This window comes from Typha angustifolia, chromosome 13 (genome assembly GCF_048772165.1).
Source record: "Typha angustifolia cultivar Huaian chromosome 13, ASM4877216v1, whole genome shotgun sequence".
NCBI classification, from domain to species: Eukaryota; Viridiplantae; Streptophyta; class Magnoliopsida; order Poales; family Typhaceae; genus Typha; species Typha angustifolia.
Window position 1 is genome coordinate 4974258 of NC_133251.1, and position 20284 is coordinate 4994541.

Genomic DNA, 20284 nt, shown 5'->3' on the forward strand with positions numbered 1-20284 from the left:
CAAATTTCAGATTGAAATGAATTCCAAGTTAAATCTGCGTACTTCTTAATCTTATCTCCTATTAGTATACTTTATTCTACACTTTATTCTTAAGCACCTCCAACAAAGTGCTCTATATTCGGAGCTTCTTAGCCAGCTGCACTCCACTGCACCTCGCTTTATATTTATTTAAAAAGTAATATAATATATTTATTTATATTTATATGTACATTATCTATTTTAAATCATTTAATAGGTCATCTTAGTGTTATTATTTTTTAATAAAAAAATATATAGTAAGAAAATTTTCATCAAGATCTTTAAAATTAGAATAATATTCAATAGTTTCATAGGTAATTTTTTAATTAAATATATCAAAATTATATTACACGAAATAAACATCAAAATAAATATTACGTTATTACTAAAAATATCAAAATTATATTACACGAAATAAGTAGAAATTAATATTTAATAATAAAAATAATAAATATTTAATAGTTTGGTAAGCATGAATATAATTTTTAATGTAATTTTTATATTTCATGATCTATTTTATGTTTGATGTATTTCATATCGGTTGTATTTTATATATGATGTATTTTAATATTTAGTACTTATATTAGAAAATAATTTTAAGTCATTATATTTTAAGACATCTATTTTAAATAATAATAAAATATTTATTTTATAAACAATAAAAATTTTAAATTTTAAATTAACTTAAAAGTAATTTATATTAGACTTATTTTAAATGTCTCGCTAAGACTTTTTCGGTACTATTTTTATTAAAAACTAATTAGTAAAACTAATTATATACTTAGTTTAACTAACTAAATTATTTAATAAAGAATATAGAAGATATTAGAATTGTTGAATTAAAATAAAATCTAAAAAAATTAGAGTTGGTTGAAGCTCAATTGGGCTCCATTTTCTAAATTTGGAGCCCGTTGGAGATACTCTAAAGAGATTAATTTCTGTTATTATATCCTCAATTGGAATACATATTCATTATCTAATCAAATTATGTATATATATTAAATAATAATTATTTTGTAAATATTTCAAACACATTTAACAATATAGATAATGCATCCTAAAACACATAAATACATGCTATGCATTTAAGATTTTCTCATCTAATTGTAGCTGAAGATGAGTATGAATTCGATCTTGTTTATTTGCATCAGATTGTATGAATAACTTTATCCATCACTTATCTCCACATTCTATATTAAGAGCAGTAAGACTATACCTGGATGCAGAGATATCTCCTAATATCTGGATAAGCAGTATTAGAGGAACATAATTGAATTAAATAACAAAGTGGATAAAATGACCATGGAGTTTTACAATTATGTCCACATTGTCTAAAAGATCCTCTAAAAAGTAATTCACAATAAACTTTGTGAAAAAGATTAATTCAGGGATGGACCAAGACTACCCATTTCTGATCATGCTCCTAGAAAAATAAGCTTTTGTCTGAAGTGTACTGTGGCTAGCATTTCAGTACAGCTATTAAGTTTACCATTCACCAAGACACAATTGAATGTTGGGCAAATTTGAAACACAGCAAAATTGTCCGACCTGGTTCGTGGTAAGTCTAATGAATTGATAAACCAAAAGAAAAAAAAAAATCGTATTCTGCTACAAAGTTAAATTTCCCAAGGATAAACGGCAAACTGACAACAAAAGAAGAAATGGGCAAAACAGTGATATCTCCAGAATTCTCCAATTGTAGTGACAAAAAAAGATCCTAACTTGTATGATTGAAGTGTGCAGACCCCAATTCTGCCAAAATCAATTCAGGGCACTGTCTGTAATTTCCCTCTGGACTGCTGATAGAATTGTAGGCTTTGTTGATCACCTACCTATTCTTTTTTAACTCGGCTCCGCGCTGCTTTGGCGGAAGACGAGCGTTCTGATTGAGAAAATAGGATAAAGATGTGCATAACTATCGTCACTAGCAATAACCCGGCAGTTGAGAATGCGACTCCTTTCCATGATGACAAGAGTGCAGACCATTTGAAGAATCTGAATGCAGCATATGATAGGAGACATGACCAAAACATAACCACCTGTTGCCACACAAAAACTATGGATTACATATTTATAAAAGAAAAATATCTTAAAACAGATAATAAGTATTCTACAGTGTTAGCATTGACTGAAAAACCAGCTACTGTAAAAAAAAATATGGCCCACTTTTATTCATGAGATATTGAGATTTCAATTTCTGTAATCCAATAAAAGACAGGAAGTGTACATCTTGTCAATTTTTTTGTGCTTGGATGTAAATTCACTAAAGGTACTGATTATCCTGACAAAGTTAACAGGAGGATCTGCAATCACTCAATATGAAAACACAATGTATAAGTTAATTGGAGATCACAAGCTTTCAATCAATACTAAATAGTAGATATACTGAACTTCTGATTCTCACACAAGAGTAAATCAACAAATTCTGAAGCAGGTATGTAAGATGAACATCCACTAAAAGACTATCTATAAATTAATAAGCAAAAGACTGATGGCCTGTGGAGTGGTCAAGATGTAACTGACAGGAAGGGAAAAGACACACAAGTTTCCCAATGGCATGTGCCCAAATAATTCTATTTAATCATTTGGTTGAAAATAAAGGGAACCAATCTTCCTTCTACTCAATCCAAAAAGTCAATTTGTCTCAGGAGCACATCATGAGTAAATAACGTGCTAATAAAAATTTACCCTCTGCTGGCAAACCCTTTCCTATCAAGAATAACCAAGAGTTTGGTATAAATGTCGGGAATAACCTACAGGCTACAGCACCTACTGGCAAACCTTTCCTGTCAAAAAGTTTGGTATAAATGTCCAGTACTGTGAAGTTTCTTACCAGCAAAGACTTTATGGGCCGACCAATTGGTCTAAGTTCATCACCAAAATTACCCTCTGCTACATATTTATCCAGTAGAGCATCCTGTCACCAAGAGGACACTTGATATTAATATCATCAACGGAAAAAGTAAAGATACAGCACTGAGACAAATTTCCAAGGAAAATTTGCAAATCAAGAAACATGGCTTATAGAACATATTTGAGTGCATTACAACCAAAAGCACCTCAGAGACTCAAAACAAAGATTAGTAGGGCAGCGCAGTAACATGCCTTTGCCAAAAATATGTCTTTACACCATTGTGAAACTTCATCATCTGTCTTAGGCAAATCACTCATTGCATGTCGTTTCACACGGACATGTACCTGAGAAAAATATAAAGAATGGGAAAAGCAAGATTAGAAACAAGTATACGTGGCATTAGAATCTGTTCTGTTTATCTTATTTCACTATCCAGAGAAGTTTACCAGTCATATAGTTACCGTAAAAGAAATGAAACAACCAAGGTGTTGATGATAGTGTGTGTAGGTTAATGGTAGATAAATTTCTATCATACAATCAGTACCCAAATACATGAACATCAACTAAAAATTCCATGCAAAAACAATCTCGCACAAGCCCGGAGAGTTCAATTTGATTCTAACAGTCAGATCAGTTCAACCTTAGTAATTAAACTAAAGATTCACCAAATTACTCTAACTCTTCACATAGTATAAGAGGAGAATCTACACCTCTACAGACATTTTAACTGTTTGCCTAACTGCTTATTTCATCAAACTCGATAAGGTGTTCAGAAAAATAATCCATCATTTTTCCAATAAAGGACAAACAAATCTCTGACTCAGAGCAAACTTTCTTCACGTGAATATGCTGAAGCCCGAAATCTGCTACCAAACATAAAGATACATCTGAACTGATGTCAAATTTAACCATCTGACATTACCCAACAGACACAAATTACTTATTTCAGTACCTACTCCTGTTCAAATAGTTAATAATATGAAAGTTAAATACCCATAATATGTAACTTTAAATATATGATGGAATTGGAAAAAGTTACAAACCATGCTTAAAAGATCTATCATCTTGTACAACTGGCACTATATTGAAGCATGCCATTAAGTATCTAGTAAAGTTATATCAAGGGAAAAGAAGCACCAGGCTAATCAGTTGGTTTCTTGTGAAAAATAGCTTTTGCACCATATTTTTTATATTTAATCGCCACCTTCCTTCTTCATCAACATTTTACTATACATTTACCATGTAGTTTGGAACTAATCTTGCTTTATACACTTGAGTTCCAGTAAAATCAAATATATGCAGATATGGTTAGTCGGCAATCAGTCATATGCCCAAAAATTATCAGAACTGGGTTTATTATTATCCTAACTACTCAGCCTTTTTTGTGCAATATCAAGTTATGAACATAACTCTTTCCTTCCCTCTTCCTGTAGACCATCATCGACTTATAGACTTACATTCTATAAAGGTCCTTGGCTGCATGCCTAAGCTTCTAATTGATAAGGTTAATAGAATATGCAGTGCAGTTAGGTACCAATTAGTTTACTGGTGGGTCGCATGGCACTCTCTTTACCTGACAATAGATGGCCAGAAATCAGGCACTCACTTAAAGTTATAATCATGTTAAGAATTCAGTCGTGGAATATTAAGCTTCCATGGATCAGCCTCAAGATTGATACATGCTAAACAATGAAACACGTGTTGGAAGGAAAAGCCTTGAAAGCTTCTTTTCAGCAAAGTGCTGTCAAGTCATGCTGGAAGTTAGTAGGTTCTTTTGATGATATATTACTTGATATAGGAACTGATGACAAATTTTATTTAAAATATGATAATATCTGACTACATCCTCTATCACAACTTTCCATCAGCAGTCAGTACCCCAACCCTGTCACTAACTGATAAATAGCAGATTTGGGTTGTTGTTAATATGAAATCTCAAGCTCTCCAGACAATCACTTAAAACTTGAGAGATAGTTACAAGCCATTCTATGTTTCTGTAGAAGACATAATGGTAAAACTTACAAACCCGTGCTGAAGCATAGGATTCAGCCAAAAATTATTGATAGAAACGGAAAAGTTTAGATCAAAACTTCAGTAAAGTGGTTATCTACTTATCTTGCTCCCTCTAATTTATGAAATCAGTAAAACATATTTAAGAAACAAATAATGCATTCTTAAGAAAACATGAGAAAAAGATTGCAATGAGCTCATATCTACAAATAACAATTCAATCTCTAGATACTACTATGAAATATCCTGCACATATTTTGTTTTGATTTTCATTACACAAACTAAAAGCATGAAAGCAAGGATTTGAGTTTCGGCTATAGCCGATCCCGATCCAGGCCGAAACCTGGCCTGCTGCAGGTGGCTGCAGCAGGCAGCAGCTGACAACTGCTGCTGTCAGCAGCAGTAGAGAGAGAGGGAGAGAGAGAGTGAGGGAGAGAGAGGAAGGGAGAGAAAAGGAGAGAGAGAGGGAAAGAGCAAGAGAGAGAGTGAGAGAGAGAGGAAAGATTAAAAAAAATGGGGCATGAGAGAGAGAAAATGGAAGAGAGAGTGTGGGAGAGGGAAAGATTAAAAAAAAATGTGAGAAAGAAAGAGAGAAAAAGATAAAAAAAAGAATGTGGGAGAGAATGAATAGAAAAGAAGAGAAGGAGAAAAAGATATTTTTACTTTTTAGGCTTTATATGTGAGTAATTATTATTTCTTATTTTCTTATAATTTTTCTAAATTTTTAGAAATTTCTCTAACATTTTTAATAATATTTAGAATTTTATTTAATTAAAATAATCCGATCCGATACAGGCAGCCGATACGACCGATACGGCCGATACAGCCGATACGTATCGTTTTTTCGGACGGTCGATCCCGATCCCGATACCGATTTTTGGAACCTTGCATGAAAGAATGAGATCCATCAAGTCAAGCAATTTGTTTTCTCTTTCCTTATGGGCCTAAATTTCAATCTGCAAATTGTCCTCCACTTGGCAACATAATTTAGAAATTGGGGGTTGGTGTAGTATGGAAGTGAAATGACTGAAACATCAGTAAGGAAATAACTTCTCATAAACTAATTTCCAGACAACATGAGGCTTACAACTGATGATTGCCCTCTCAAAATCCTGAGCATTGTTGGTGAAGGTTGATCTTTAGGAATAGCTACAGTTACATCATATATAGCTGGAACAAAAGGGCGCATAATATTTACAGCTGAAACAAATCCCTGAAATATTCAGAAAAAGAAAAGTGTCAACACAAAGCTTTATGATTTGCAACTGAATATCCTACACAAAAATCAGTCCCAAATAATCAGCTGAATTTCAAAAAAGGAAAAACCTAACGTACCAAATGTTTTGGATATCAACAATTCCATTTTGAAGTATGCTTTTCATACTCGAATTTACAAATTTCAAATAACACAGAAAATATTTATTAGAAACAAATTTACTGACAAAGTCTAAAGTTCGGATATATGTTCTCAGAACAGCTTGAATGTTCCCAGAGAAAAATTCGGCCATCACAATTATGGTACATTAAATAGCATCTGAATCAATAATCCCCAACATCACATTTACATGACCAAAACACTTGAATACCAAAACGAAAGTAATTTACATCGCCCAAAGCCATCAAAATAATAAAATACTCCTTGTTCTATTTATTGAGAAACAGTTTGTCACTAGACCAATCTGTAAGATGTTTCTCAAATCCATTGCAGATACCTAGGATTTCCTGGATGATCACAGATACACAATTTGCTCATATCATGTGGTCTACTTACTAGATAAAACAAAGCCAGGTTTTGTAGCAAGAAGGTAATGGAGCTCTTTCCTACAAATATCCTTTAGTGATAATTGAACTTGTATTATATTTCACTTTCCATGTTCCAGGAGAATGACTTAATCAGTTAGACCCCTTTACAGGCAAACACATGCCGTTCTTGCATAATCTGGGATTAGAGTCTTAAACAGACTATCACCTGAGAGAGAGAGAGAGAGAGACTATCATGTGGCAGTATCAGGCTTCTGTGTCGATGCTGCAAACAAAGAATTTTACACAAACTGCCACAGATAATTTGCTAAGTTGGTAATTAACTAGATATAAAGATGTTGAGACTTGAGACTACATAATTATTTTTCCAATAATCAAATAAAGATGTCAATAGTGGTCTCTTTCTCATTGATAACTAAAAGTACATATGCATCACAGTGCATAAATACATAAAGCTGTAAATTCATGTGTGTATTCCTAAGTTCATTGATATTTTTTTTTTCCTTTCCTTGAAAGCAATAAGCAACACAATCTAAGTTAGCCAACATATCCATTTCAAACTTTCAATAGACAAAATGGACTGTTTGTACTTTGTAGAATTTTTAAAAAAAATTCAGGCCCATCCCAGGTATAAAAGTATAACAAGAAGATCCAATCAATCACAGGTTGAAATTTCTGCAAATACCAATGTTCACCGTGCTTAAACACACAATTGCAGTTAACAAAAGTATACCTGTAACCTGCTACAGACATGAGGTTTCTCAAAAAGTTGAATCAGCTACTTATGAAGTTAGACTGCCAGTTGAAAAAAAGACTTGCTAATGATAGAAACATATAGGAAACAAACAATGCAGCATATGGAGCAAAATCTCAAACAGTAAAAATGAGACTAAGAAAATAAAGCAGAAGAAGGTGACATCTGTTTATTGCTAGTTGAATCACCAACAAATTCCAACCTTGGTACGGGGAATTAGAACGTTTCTAGGGGTAGGCAAACCCTGTGATGCAGCATATTCTTGAGCTGCTAAAAGTTTTGCTGGAGTGAAGCGAGTCCCCTCAACGAAAAGAGCCAACCAAAATGGTCTTGGGAAGTCTTCTAACCTTTGTAGACCCAACTGCAGTTTACAGTCCCCCGAACTCAATCAAATAATCACCAGAAACATGTATATCCATCAAAAACAAAAGATACCTTCAGTGTGCTCTCATCCTTGGCCCAACTTCGCTCCAAGAATAGGTATTCAGCAAACCACATGGACCAACCAATAACCTACAGACATTGATCACAGGCCTACACAAGTCAGAACCTTTTAAGAACAAGGAATATATATGTGCTCAACTAGATGACCTGGAAAACCCGCTGTCACGACTTTCCATCAGTAAGGTAAAAAGAAATAATACACTATCAAAGTAGCAATGTAGCACATCTTAATCATCCTTGTGCTTGAGGCTCCAAAGATAACAAAACTAATCAAGTGGAGTTGATTAAGTGAACCATTTTCCTTCATTCAACTATATATTAAGGCAACACCCTCTGTTAACAAAAAGGTTGCCTTATTTTCTTTCTCAATATTTTAGTCCACAAGTTTTTTTTTTGGCGGGGTATATTAGTACCTTTTTCAGGGTCTTCCCCTTAAACTGAGTCAGTGCACCCAAGGTTTCATTTATTTAACCCTGTATTCTATCATATAAATGCAACATATTTATAAAAAGAATATGTTTAAACTAGTTTGTGTAAGATCTTTTGGCCAAGACCAATCAATACAAAGCTAGTTCTGGCTCCTAACTGACCTGTAGTCAACTCAACGAGGCTGTAAACAAAACCTAGTTATTTTGTTGTCACAAAAGAAGGCACTCCCTCTATATTTCCTAATATGCTAGTATTCGTCATTACCATCCATATTAGCAAAATTATCCACATTTACCTTATGCTCTCCTCCCCTCAAGCACCTCACCATTCAGACAAAGATATTGCAGGCACTCTTCCAAATAGTGATTTTAATCTTGCATAATTTTATCCTCTTAAATGAGCAATAAACATTTTTCATAATTTTATATCATTTTTTTCTGAAAATGTTAGATAACTTTTACATCTCTATTAATTGTACAAAGTTTTGATACATTAAACATATAGAAATTGAAGCAGGACAGAATAGCAGAAAACATTTCATTTTCCAACAAATAGAAACTGACATAACAACTTTAAACTCTGACTGCACCTTACAAGTGCACTAAGTATCTCCACACATATCTCTAAAATGCGTTAATTTTTAAATAATCTCCAACATCTTGTCCTTGTTAGGAACCGCCAACTTGGTGCACATATGGTCATTGCTTACTTTACCATGTATGCTGGCAACCTCATCTCTCTAAATATTGTCATCTTGACTATTCCCATTTAAATTTACTTCCCAGTGCTCAACATTTAGAAATCAAAATAATGGCCTATTGAATGAAAATATCAACTCAATTTATTTAACCACTTTATTTTATTTTCACCTACAAAAAGCATAGAGTTCATGATATGAAATTATGAATCACTGATGAAATAAAGGGACGAGGAATAATTAATCAACATAACAATTCATTTTGAGAGAGTTACATGTTACATAGTTCTTCTAGATTACCAGTAGGCAGTAGCTCATCTACTATAAAATAGAACAAGATTATATATACTAGAAAACTCACCGGAAGGAACTTTGATGATTTCTTCATGACAGCTAGGGCACTACCAAGGCAGCCTGAGCGCTGACATAAGAAATTTGGATTCCAAGTAAATAATGAAAGTTGATATGCTTTAACATATAAGCTTCATGTTCTCATGAATCATGAAGAGAAAGATTGATACCTGAGCTAAAATCCATCCAACAAGCCAATCAATATCACTTTTGTGATTAGATATGACAAGTGCATGCTCTTTACCTATATAATATGCTTAGGATAAGCTTGAGCATGAAAACATAATATGCAGAAGAATGAAAATAAAAAATAGGGACCAATATTACAGCCTATGCAAGACAAAAAGAAACAAGTTGAAACTCGAGTCCTTACCCATTGACTGGAAAGTTTCTAAATCTGCATATACTTGGACCTGAAACAGGGAATAGTGCATTTATTTGCCTTAGCATAATGTACATAATGTATCTTGAGAGTCGGAACATTTGGAAAGAAACAGGGCATAAGCAACAATCTAATGGCCAATTCCATGTAAGGAGCATGTCCATAATAACCTTTGCTTTGAACAAAACCATGATACACAATTAAATTTGGCAATGACAAGGAAATTGGCATAATAAGGCACAAAAAGAGAACATTGCTCATCCTTACTAAATAAGAGCGATAAAAAAAATGGAGATTTTACGTTTATTGGGAAGAAATGATTCAGTTGCCATGCTATCTTAATGATATTTTGTGCAGATTGAGGTATCAACTTCAAAATAGGAATGCTATTTCCCAAATTCAAATTTATAGTGTCAAAAATGCAACAATAAAATAATATATTGTGTTGTAATAGGACAGTTCTAACAACATCTCCTCTCCATTTGTATAATAATTCGATTCAAGCGAATTATTATCTAGTTTTCCTCAATAGTTATCACTGAGTTCCATATTCCATCATATTTGAATGATAATATAATATTCCAGAAACTTATGCCTGCATCTTAGTCACTTTCCTCATCGCTGAGAGTAATTCCTTACTCCAGCATCCAATTATAGGCAATTCATGAGACATTGTAGTAAAGAATGATGGTCAGAGAATTGAACTATCGAAAACTCTCTCATTTGGTTAATTGTACAGTTAACCAAATTCAGCAAATTATCATCCATTATTTTTCTCAATCTTTATACATCAGTTCCATCTTCTATTATATTTCTTGAATAATAAACAAACCTAGAAAGTCCGAAAGCCTCACTCCATCACCCAACTTATTAAGTAATTCTCAACGGATCATAGTTATAAAGAAATGCGATGACCACCAGAGTACATGAAATCCATCAAACATAGGCGTGAGCATGAATTTGAAATGTACTCTTGCACTTGGAAACATTAGAATCCCCATTCATGAGCATGCTTTTAGTTTTTCTCCACCTTTTCCATTATGAGTTAGAATATACAGCATGAGTACTTATGCGTAAAGTAGATATATAGGCTACAATAGGGATTTTATGTCAAATCTTTGAAAAAAAAAATTCTAAACACTTTTAACTCATTGAATGAACCTTGAGATCCAAGTACCATATCGCGGGGCAAAAACAAAAATATTAAAGCCTTTAAGGGAAGATTTGACTCTTTTGGATCCCAACACACAAAGGTGCACTAGATGGTAAATGCAGATAACTTCCCTCTCCACATTAGGATTCCTTTTCTTTTTATTTTGGGACATTCAACAGCTACGAAGTATCCAAATACTTTTTGAAAAGTTTTATCTTAAGGTTTCTAAGTATACATAATCAAAAAGAAAGAAAAGGGAATGATCATCCTCTCTGATAAACAGAGCAAGAAGAAGCACATTGCTCTATGCAACTAAACAAAGCAAGAAGAAGCACATTGCTCTTTGCAACTTTATTCTTCCTAAATGTTACCTTAACGCCTGCCCACCAATCAACAAGCCAAACAAGCTGAAGCCACAACAGTTCAGCCAAAAATCTATTTATCCTCCTATATAGACTCTTCGAGAATGGCCTTATCGAAGCAAAACAAGCAGCCTGCGTCAAAAGAAAGCACATTACAAACTCACCTTCTACTTTTACAATCAAATCTGATCCAAAATAACAACAAGGGCATCAAAATTGCAGATAGGCAAAAACTCAGATTCAAAACACAACACCTAAAACTGATCCCGATGCCCAAAAGGAAAGAACTTTCATTTGAAACCACATTCCATGAAATCAAATCTAAGCAAGCAACCAGTCCAGATTGGATAAATCCACCGAAAGTTCGAAATACCCATATAGCCAAAACTGCAAAAGTTATCAAAGAGAAAACCCAACCTGAATGATATTAACGATCAAACCGGAGAGGAGGAAGAGAAGGCCGAGAGGGACCACCACAAGCGCCGGCGCGATCGCCATAAAGCACCCTTTTTTCCTCGAGAGATCAAGCGGAAACTAGTGAAGAAAGGCAACGCTTGAGTCGCCGCTGGAAATTTCCCGATCAGATTCTTCGAGCTTCTTCAGGGGGGTCCTCACGGACACAACTGCGACGAACGTGGTTAAGATTGGTAAGCCAAATTACTTGTTTATTATACGGCACCGAGAAGAAGAGGTTTACGAGGCAACTGGAGCGGAGGCGAGTCCTTTTCGGGAACAAATCTCCTCTCCCTCTCTCTCTCCCCTTTTCTCTTCGAGTTGTTGCGGTGACTCGCGGACCTATTAGAGTAAAAATATATTAGCTCTCTCTAGGATCCGCTCACTTGCGGTGAATGTAAGAGTCACTCAAGGACGTGGGCTCTGAACACTGAGCAGATAATTAATATAAAGAACGAGTCGTCCGTAATTGGCCAGGTTAGAATACCTGGGATTGCAGGTAATCCTTTTGAGAATTTTTCATATAACACCCCAAATTGATAGAAATCTAGTGTACGGATGTACTTGGATGTGGTTTTCTTTTATAAATTATTTTTAATTTTATTATTATTATTAGTTTCTTAAGAAATATTTATAGAATATTCCTAATTAAGATTTCGTTTTCTTGTATCATGATATTATTATTTTAAACAATATACACAAGAATAAAATAGTCTCTTGCTTAGTTCTAATTATGTTAGAATCTCTACTTTATTTATTTATTTATTTTTTAAAAAAATTACAATGCTTGAATTAAATGTTTAACTTTAGAAGTTTGGCCTTTCCAACACAAATTGGAGGCAGTAGGGTGATTTGGCACAAGGTTGTTCAACTGCAATAAAATTCCTGCAGCTGGGGTGGCAGAGGATCTGCTGCCTTGTGTTGATTTGCCAGATGAGTATATTTGTATTTAGTTGGCCATTGGGTGGTTCACCAAATTGCAAGTGTGGGAGGGTGGCCAGCCATGATGCTCTCTGTTTGAGTTTTGAGTTTTGAGTTGTTTGGTTGGTAGTGATAGGTAGGAAAGTGAGGTTTTAATTTGTCAATATTGGCATGAAAGTAACTTGTTAGTAAGACAAGGCTGTAAATGGAGTTGCACATAGAGTTGGGAGAGCAACCATGCTTTTTATTTTTATTGTTTGTTTTATGATTGTATATGCTAGCATAACATCAGCATAATTTGATTGTTGAATAACAGAATAGTGAGTTTGATTTGTAAAGGGAGATGCAAATATGCAATGCAAATGTACATATAGTTTTGTATAAATTAGGGGTGCTCATAGGCTGAGTCGAAAATCGAGTTCGGTTGATAGGGATGATCGAAATTGGCTAATTGGAAGAGGGGCTATACCCTCTGAATTAGAGGCGGCAATCGAATTAAGTTAGCAAAGTTCGGGCTGGATCAGGTCATGATAATACAAACACGAACACTATTTTTTTATTAAACAAATTAGTATTTTCAAACATGAGTAATTTATTAAATGGATTATACGGGTTATAAACAAGTTATCAAATGGCACGAGTTATTTAAATTTATTTAAGTTATTTAAATTATAAATAATTTTTTTTAGGTTATAAACGGATTAGTCGGATCATAAATGAGTTGACTTGTTAGGTGAATATAAATCTAGGAGTCTAGAATTAAATGATCTCTAACAAAATTATAACTTTAGTACATTTGAAAGACTACAATGTTCAGAGGTTTCGCAAAGTTTTAACCAATCTCAAAGAAGTATGACATGTTGCATAACCAACAAGTGGCAATGCATTTAAATGAGTGGGGCAAAGCGGGTAACAAGACTTTTGAGTCTATTGATACCACCGTCTAGGTTGATGTCAGTTGAAATGTTAGTAATTTTAAGTAGAGTTATTACGATTTTTAGCTATAAGGAACTCTCAAAGAATGGGTATTTCGATCTTTTTAAGTTTCTATGCTATAATATTTTTTATCAAAGCATATTTTATTTTAATTGGCGTAAAGAAAGTTGTTAGCTCAAAGATTATTCTAAAAGTTTAAGTTATTAGAGTACAACGGCTTTTATTATTTATATTAAAATTTGAACTTATGACTTCTGACTCTGATACTATGTTAACTCACTAATTACTCTAAAAACTTGAGCTGAAAGATAACAATGGATTTTATATGTTATATTCTAATAGAGATCCGCTTGGATTTTAGTGAGGCCTCTAATTTGAATCAAAAGTATCACAGTAGTATTCTGGAGAACATCACCAGCAATGATGAAATAATCTTTATCTGTTAGCTGTTTTTAGGGTAAATGAACTCAGTTTTATCAAAGCATTAAATGCAACATGCAGGGAACGATCATAATGGTAATAGGAGGGTGTTTTTTTTAGAAATTTCCCTATAATTTAAATATTTAATTCTTGAAACTTTTTGCACGTAGCCGCCTATCTTTTAGTCTTATTGCATAAGCCGGCACTTTTTTAAGGACGTATTTGCAAATCTTTAAACCCTCCATCTTTTCCGCTATAGATAGAGATATAGTCGGGGTAAGGCCGCTTTCGCGAGTTCGAACTCCAGGTGGAGGCGACGATGCAAGCCCACCACCAACCCACCACCCTCGAGGAGGTCCGAACGCTGTGGATCGGCGGACTCCAGTACTGGGTCGACGAGAGCTACCTCAACGGCTGTTTCGCCCACACCGGAGAGGTATCCACCATCTTCTTCCCTTGCTCTTTTCTAGGGTTTACCTCCTTAGGGTTTTCCGAACTAGAGGAAACCAACTAAAATTGCTGGAAAACTTAGACGGGATGTGTTAGGCATGGATATTGGCAGTCTGACCATGCTGTTCCTGATAATTTTTTTTTTGAATTTTGCTAGTTTTATCATCTGAATAGTAAGATTAGGTTCGATTCTACGAAATAGAATTTGAAAAAAAAAAGAGTATAAAGAATTTCATATTATGATAGTAGAAGCTTATTTTGGGACTTCTTTGTTGTGGTCCCCTTCCTTAATCGTATATTGACGACATATTTCGTTAGAAATCTTTTTGTTATCATGATTTTAAAAGACTGTAGTGGTAGACCGGTAGTTCAAGATCGTTTAGTGCCTAAATATTTAGCCGGATAGCCTACATAGCTATGCGTCTGGGAGTTGAGGCAGCTTAAAAATTAATACTTCAAGTATAAATGTAATGCATGGAACACAAAATGTAGGGGCACTGGAGTTCATGCTCAGCCCATCGGTGCCTATTCTTTTTCTCAATTGGTAAAAAAGATGTCATGTTTTTCATGTCCTTATTGTCTAGCATGCTTCATTTGTCGATAACTCACACATTAATACATTATCCTTTTCTAATGAAATATTGATGTCTAGTGTTACCAAGCTTGAACTTGTTTTTTCAATCTTTTCTTTTAGCACTCATCTTTCGCAGCAGTTTCAGAAGACATAATATAAAACATTTATAATTGGCCAATTGTAAGTTATTGTAGCATGCGATGGTGGAGTTAATCATGTACATATCTGGCAACTACAGGTTCTGTCAATAAAAGTAATTCGCAACAAGATTACTGGGCTTCCAGAAGGATATGGATTTATAGAATTTGTTTCCCACGAAGCTGCTGAAAGAATTTTGCAGACATATAATGGATATCAAATGCCTGGAACAGAGCAGACTTTTAGATTGAATTGGGCCTCTTTTGGCCTTGGAGAAAGACGACCTGATGCTGGGCCAGATCATTCTATTTTTGTTGGGGATTTAGCACCTGATGTCACAGACTACCTTTTACAGGAGACCTTTCGAGCCCATTATCCATCAGTTAGAGGGGCTAAGGTTGTGACTGATCCAAATACTGGGTGTTCAAAGGGATATGGTTTTGTTAAATTTGCTGATGAGACTGAAAAGAATCGAGCAATGACTGAGATGAATGGTGTGTATTGTTCAACTAGGCCTATGCGCATCAGTGCTGCTACACCTAAGAAAACTACTGGGGTTCAGCTGCAGTATCCAGCTGCCAAAGGTAATATTGTGCAATGCATTGGAAATTCATTGAGTCATGTGATTGACTTATAAAGTTCAATATCTTACTTGCTTTCTTTTTCTGACAATATAGATTTACATCATAGGATTATATTGATGACAAATTGCTTATTATTGTGCATAAATTTGGTGTTCAACGATTAATATTTCTACCTCCTATTCTCTTTATGACCTTTTTTTCACTCACACACTACCTTAATTGATAATATTGTTACACTAATTTTTTCTTGCTTCTTATTGACAATAAAACATCCAAATATAGTTTCTTCTTATTCTTAGCATTGTTTGGACCTCATGAATTTGGATCGATAATTGTTCTGTAAAGGCTTTATTCTGGAATCCTATACCTCAGATGTGCTAAATGTTATTCAAAACACTGGACATGATATAATAATAGAAGGTATTGACCAATTCTATAGTTGGGTTGATTTCATTTCTGAACTTATCAAAGTGAAGGTATTGGGAAAGCCAAATAGAATTTCTTTATCTTCGGAAAAATTGCAACACTAATGTGGTTGTACTCCAATATGTCAGCGATATATCCGGCAACGGCATACACAACTCCTCAGCTCCCACCAGTTCTGCCAGAAAGTGATGTCACAAATACAAATGTAAGGCTATCCATATCTTTTGGACATGTGCATTGTTTTACTCTTGTTTATCTGTCCTATTTATATGTGATTGCAGATATATGTTGGCAATTTGGATCCTAAAATCACAGAGGAAGAGCTCAGGCAGATCTTTTCCCAGTTTGGGGATCTTACCTATGTTCAGATTCCAGTTGGAAAAGGGTGTGGCCTCATACAATTTGTCTCTAGGTATGATGTAAATGAGAAACTTTTTTTTTTTCCTTTGTTGTGTAGATCATTCTTATCAAAGCGGTGAGTGCTGATTATCTCTTTTTCTGGAAAGGATTTGTTAGGAAAACCTTATGGCAAATATGTTGAGAGTATCTTCATGTTGTCTATCAGCAATAATGTATAGAACACAGCTTACCTGTCTTTTGGTTAGTCACTATGATTGATTGTTCAAGCTATTTGGAGTTTGGACACACGCCTTTTTTTTTTTTTTTAATTCACATGAGCCCAATCAATTATTCGTCTAATGAATCTGTTACGAGACATGGCTTTCTTCTAATTGTTTAAATCTTCTTATTTCAGTTACTGGTTATCTCTTTGTGGACATATTGTATGCTAATTGTCTGGAGATTCGGACTTTAGATTATTTATTCTCTTTCCTTTGGCTCACTGGATCTGTCTGTAGTGTTTATATGAGTGATACTTTATCTTTTCTATACTGAACCTATGTCTTCTCTGCAGAGCGGCTGCTGAAGAAGCAGTAAGAAGGCTTCATGGCACGCTCATTGGTCAGCAAGCAGTTAGCATTTCATGGGGTCAAAGTCCAGCAACTAAGCAGGTATATAATTTAGATTCGCAATCAACTTATGAGTCTAAGATGCTCTCATGCTAGTTGGACTGTTTGCAATTATGTCTTTCCTTGATTTCCATCTTCTTGGACCAAATCTTTTTGATATATCTTTCTTTGATGGAAGGGTTGCTTCCTAGTCTAAGATAATGATTATGAAAAGCAATTGAATCTGAAAGGAATTACTTCTGTACCAATGGTTTATTTTATATGACAAGTGGATGCATTGTTTGCTATAAAAGCATGCACTAGATTAAAACTTAAAAGCCCTTCAAGAAGTGAGTCTTGCTTGTTGTAATTATTGAAACGACAATACCTTTTGTCAACATACTATCTTCAAAAGTTTATGGAGTGAAATAATGCTAGGCTTCACTTTAGTTGGTTGCACTCAATCTTTTCAGAGGATATCTAGGATTCTAGATTTGATACAAGAAGCAACTTCCCATTTGTATCACAGGATTATACTTTAAGCCTTTAAGCAGTGGAAATGTTATTATTAAGAGTTAATATAATGGCCCCTGTACCAAAATAGCAACAACTGAGAAAGTTGTTGAGATCTACAAAAAGAAACGACAGTTTGCTGAGTACCTTTTTATAGATCTTGCATTTGCAAAAGTAGCAGTTATAATCACACAGTGTGAAAAATCGTATGTTATGCACACTCATATCAATATCTGGACTCATATGATCTAATGCATCAATTCTATGTGGATGCTGCCCTTGTTCATTTGCCTGATCAGTTCTGAATTGCCTGGGCCATATGAATCAGCTGATTTCTTAATCAGTTGATTCATTTATTGATGCACTAAGCATGACTGTCTCCTTGGACCACATTTCTCTCTGCTTTAGAGAAGTTACGATTTTCAATGGTGAAAGAAGAGGAATGAAAGCCTCAATCAAGGAAAAAGTTTTCTGGTCATTTGTCAAGCCTCTGCAGCTCAAATAAGAAAAATAGAGTTTAAGACCGAAGCAATTTAATGGGTTAAAAATCAGATAAAAATGCAGAGGGCAGCAAGGAATGAGCCGTTGGGGGCCCTGGATTTGCTAGCAATCAGCACATTAGGGGAGTACTTGCCCGGGTTTTGCAGCCTAGTATTCTTCACATTGCAGTCTTGATATCTGGATTTAACCCTTATGTGTTAACTTGTGATGATAAAAGATCGGAATCAGAGAACAATGTGCGGCAGGTTATTTTCCTGTTCTCATTCTCTTCCAACCATATTGCAGGATCCGTCTGTTGCATGGGGCCAGCAATCAGATCCTAGTCAATGGGAAGGTGCTTATTATGGCTATGGGTATGATGCATATGCATATGGGGCTCAAGATCCATCATTGTATGCTTACGGTGCTTATGCTGGCTATGGGCAATACCCTCATCAGGTAAGGACAGAACTATGTTCTTTACTTTTATCTGGTCCGTTTAGGAATATTCATTTTGTAAATATTACTTTTACTTCTCCAGTATATTTGAGTTGTCACTGATCAATTTAATTCTTGATTTGGAGTAGTCAAAGGAAAGGTTTTTATTCTGCTTCTCATTATTCATTAATTATATATTTGTTAGAATTGAATCATAATTCTCGGTTATAGTTTTTAAAATGAACTTCCTGTATGAAACATCTTATCTTTTAAAATACTGGCATTCTCAAGGTTCTGTTTTGTTGTTACCATCTTCATAGATGATATTTTGCTACTTATAGCATTTGCAGTGAGAAATATAACCACTGAATCTTACAGTGCAAAAACTTAAAACCTGTGTAATAAACATGGATGATCCTCTTTCTGTGATTTGGAGATAGAAGTATTACTGGCAAGCTTAAGGAAAATACGACCACTTTATCTTTATTCCACCCAAACAAAGCAGAATTGGCATGATTCAGGAGGGTATTAGCAATAAAAATTTTGTGAAATGTCAAGCAAGGCTAACTAGATACAAGACTATTCATAACAAAGCCAAAACTTTCAATTTTACGGATAGTGCCAAAACAATGATCGGAGCTGGGAAGCATCGAACAAGTAAACTCTTGCACATTAAAGAAAGCTAGATTTGGTCCCTACATGCTTTGGTGAGATTTTCAGCCTGCACTGAGAAGCTACCAGCTTATGTAGGAAGCTTCGTTCCTCTCTCTCTCTCTCTTGTTCTCTTACTGTCTCTCTCTCTCTCTCTCATATATATATATATATATATATCTGTATATATGTGTAGTATGTTTTCTTTCATCCATTGTTGTGTAACTTTGTCTGAAATATTTCATCTTTTCCTCCATTTAGGTAGAAGGGATACCAGAAACAACAAATGCTGTTAGTTCCAACCCGAGCATGGAGCAGAGGGAAGAAACCTATGATCCATTGGCCATACCTGATGTTGAGAAGTTCGTCTGTTTTCATATATCACCATTCCTTTTGGTATTACGTATCTTGGTTATGCCTGATCTACTCGTTTTTATCAATCATTTTAGGTTAAATGCTGCATATCTTGCCGTTCACCGGGATGCCATGTTGGGGAGGCCCTTATGGTTAAAGACCTCGTCACTGTCTCAACCATCATGACTTCATGAATCATTAACTCATCAGTTTTGTTAACAGCAGCTTTAAAACTTTGGTCCGGAGAAACTCATACCAAAGCTGCTGTCCAGGTTTCTTGGAAATAATGGTGTATGCTAGTCAGATCTACTACATTTGCAGCTCCATTTGTCTGCTTTCCGACCGAGAAGATACTTTTCTGCAGAGTTTAAGAGCTGCTGACTTGACTGATTAAGTTCTGTGTTTCCAAATCTGGATTATGACCTCCTAGCAGTTTGACTATTTTTCTCTGGTTTCATTCGGATATAGGTATGTGATGTTCTTTCTATTGTCTGGTGCACATTAGAGTCTCAATTGTATAACCTGCTATTTTTATTTAACTGGAAAGCAATGTAGCACTACTAACAGCTCTGAACATCTAGGCCTTGTTTGGATGTAGAATAAGCATAAACTTCAACTAATATGGTATGGATTATACTGGTTTAGTATTCAAACAATACTCTTATCTCAAAACTATCCTCTCCTTTCCATCCAATGCCAACAAAATCCAATTAATCACCTTTTCTCAATGTCTTGTAAATAAATAACAAGTCTGCACAAATGCTCTTGGGAAAGGGGGACTAGC

The 20284-nt window shown here is 34.7% G+C and overlaps 2 protein-coding genes across 3 annotated transcripts; one reads left to right on the forward strand and one right to left on the reverse strand.

Moving 5' to 3' along the window:
- Nucleotides 1-1305: 1305 nt before the first annotated feature.
- Nucleotides 1306-11989, reverse strand: LOC140774871 (1-acyl-sn-glycerol-3-phosphate acyltransferase PLS1-like). 2 transcript variants are annotated; one of them, XM_073118032.1, is made up of 12 exons: nt 11913-11989; nt 11633-11838; nt 11225-11347; nt 9692-9731; nt 9489-9562; nt 9329-9388; nt 7833-7910; nt 7600-7758; nt 5970-6095; nt 3124-3216; nt 2852-2935; nt 1306-2057 (listed from the first exon to the last, which is right to left on the reverse strand). In XM_073118032.1, exons 2-12 carry the CDS (start codon nt 11711-11713, stop codon nt 1851-1853), a joined length of 1125 nt encoding a protein of 374 aa, XP_072974133.1. In that variant the 5' UTR covers nt 11714-11838; nt 11913-11989; the 3' UTR covers nt 1306-1850. The 2 variants fall into 2 exon arrangements, with proteins under 2 accessions (XP_072974133.1, XP_072974132.1); XM_073118031.1 differs by having other exon boundaries at nt 11633-11981.
- Nucleotides 11990-14208: 2219 nt separating this feature from the next.
- Nucleotides 14209-20172, forward strand: LOC140774841 (polyadenylate-binding protein RBP47B'). The gene is made up of 8 exons (XM_073117987.1): nt 14209-14381; nt 15208-15691; nt 16246-16322; nt 16399-16529; nt 17031-17127; nt 18364-18516; nt 19408-19508; nt 19596-20172. Exons 1-8 carry the CDS (start codon nt 14265-14267, stop codon nt 19684-19686), a joined length of 1251 nt encoding a protein of 416 aa, XP_072974088.1. The 5' UTR covers nt 14209-14264; the 3' UTR covers nt 19687-20172.
- The last annotated feature ends 112 nt before the right edge of the window (nt 20173-20284 follow it).

Excerpts from the sequence above, each read along its gene's own strand:
- LOC140774871 (XM_073118032.1), bottom strand. The coding sequence starts at position 11,713 with ATGGCGATCGCGCCGGCGCTTGTGGTGGTCCCTCTCGGCCTTCTCTTC. Across the intron at positions 9,389-9,488 it reads TTGGATGGATTTTAGCTCAG|CGCTCAGGCTGCCTTGGTAG; the intron begins GTATCAATCTTT and ends TTCTTATGTCAG. Across the intron at positions 3,217-5,969 it reads TGAGAGGGCAATCATCAGTT|GTACATGTCCGTGTGAAACG; the intron begins GTAAGCCTCATG and ends TATTTTTCTCAG.
- LOC140774841 (XM_073117987.1), top strand. The coding sequence starts at position 14,265 with ATGCAAGCCCACCACCAACCCACCACCCTCGAGGAGGTCCGAACGCTG. Across the intron at positions 17,128-18,363 it reads AAAGTCCAGCAACTAAGCAG|GATCCGTCTGTTGCATGGGG; the intron begins GTATATAATTTA and ends ACCATATTGCAG. Across the intron at positions 18,517-19,407 it reads ATGGGCAATACCCTCATCAG|GTAGAAGGGATACCAGAAAC; the intron begins GTAAGGACAGAA and ends TCCTCCATTTAG.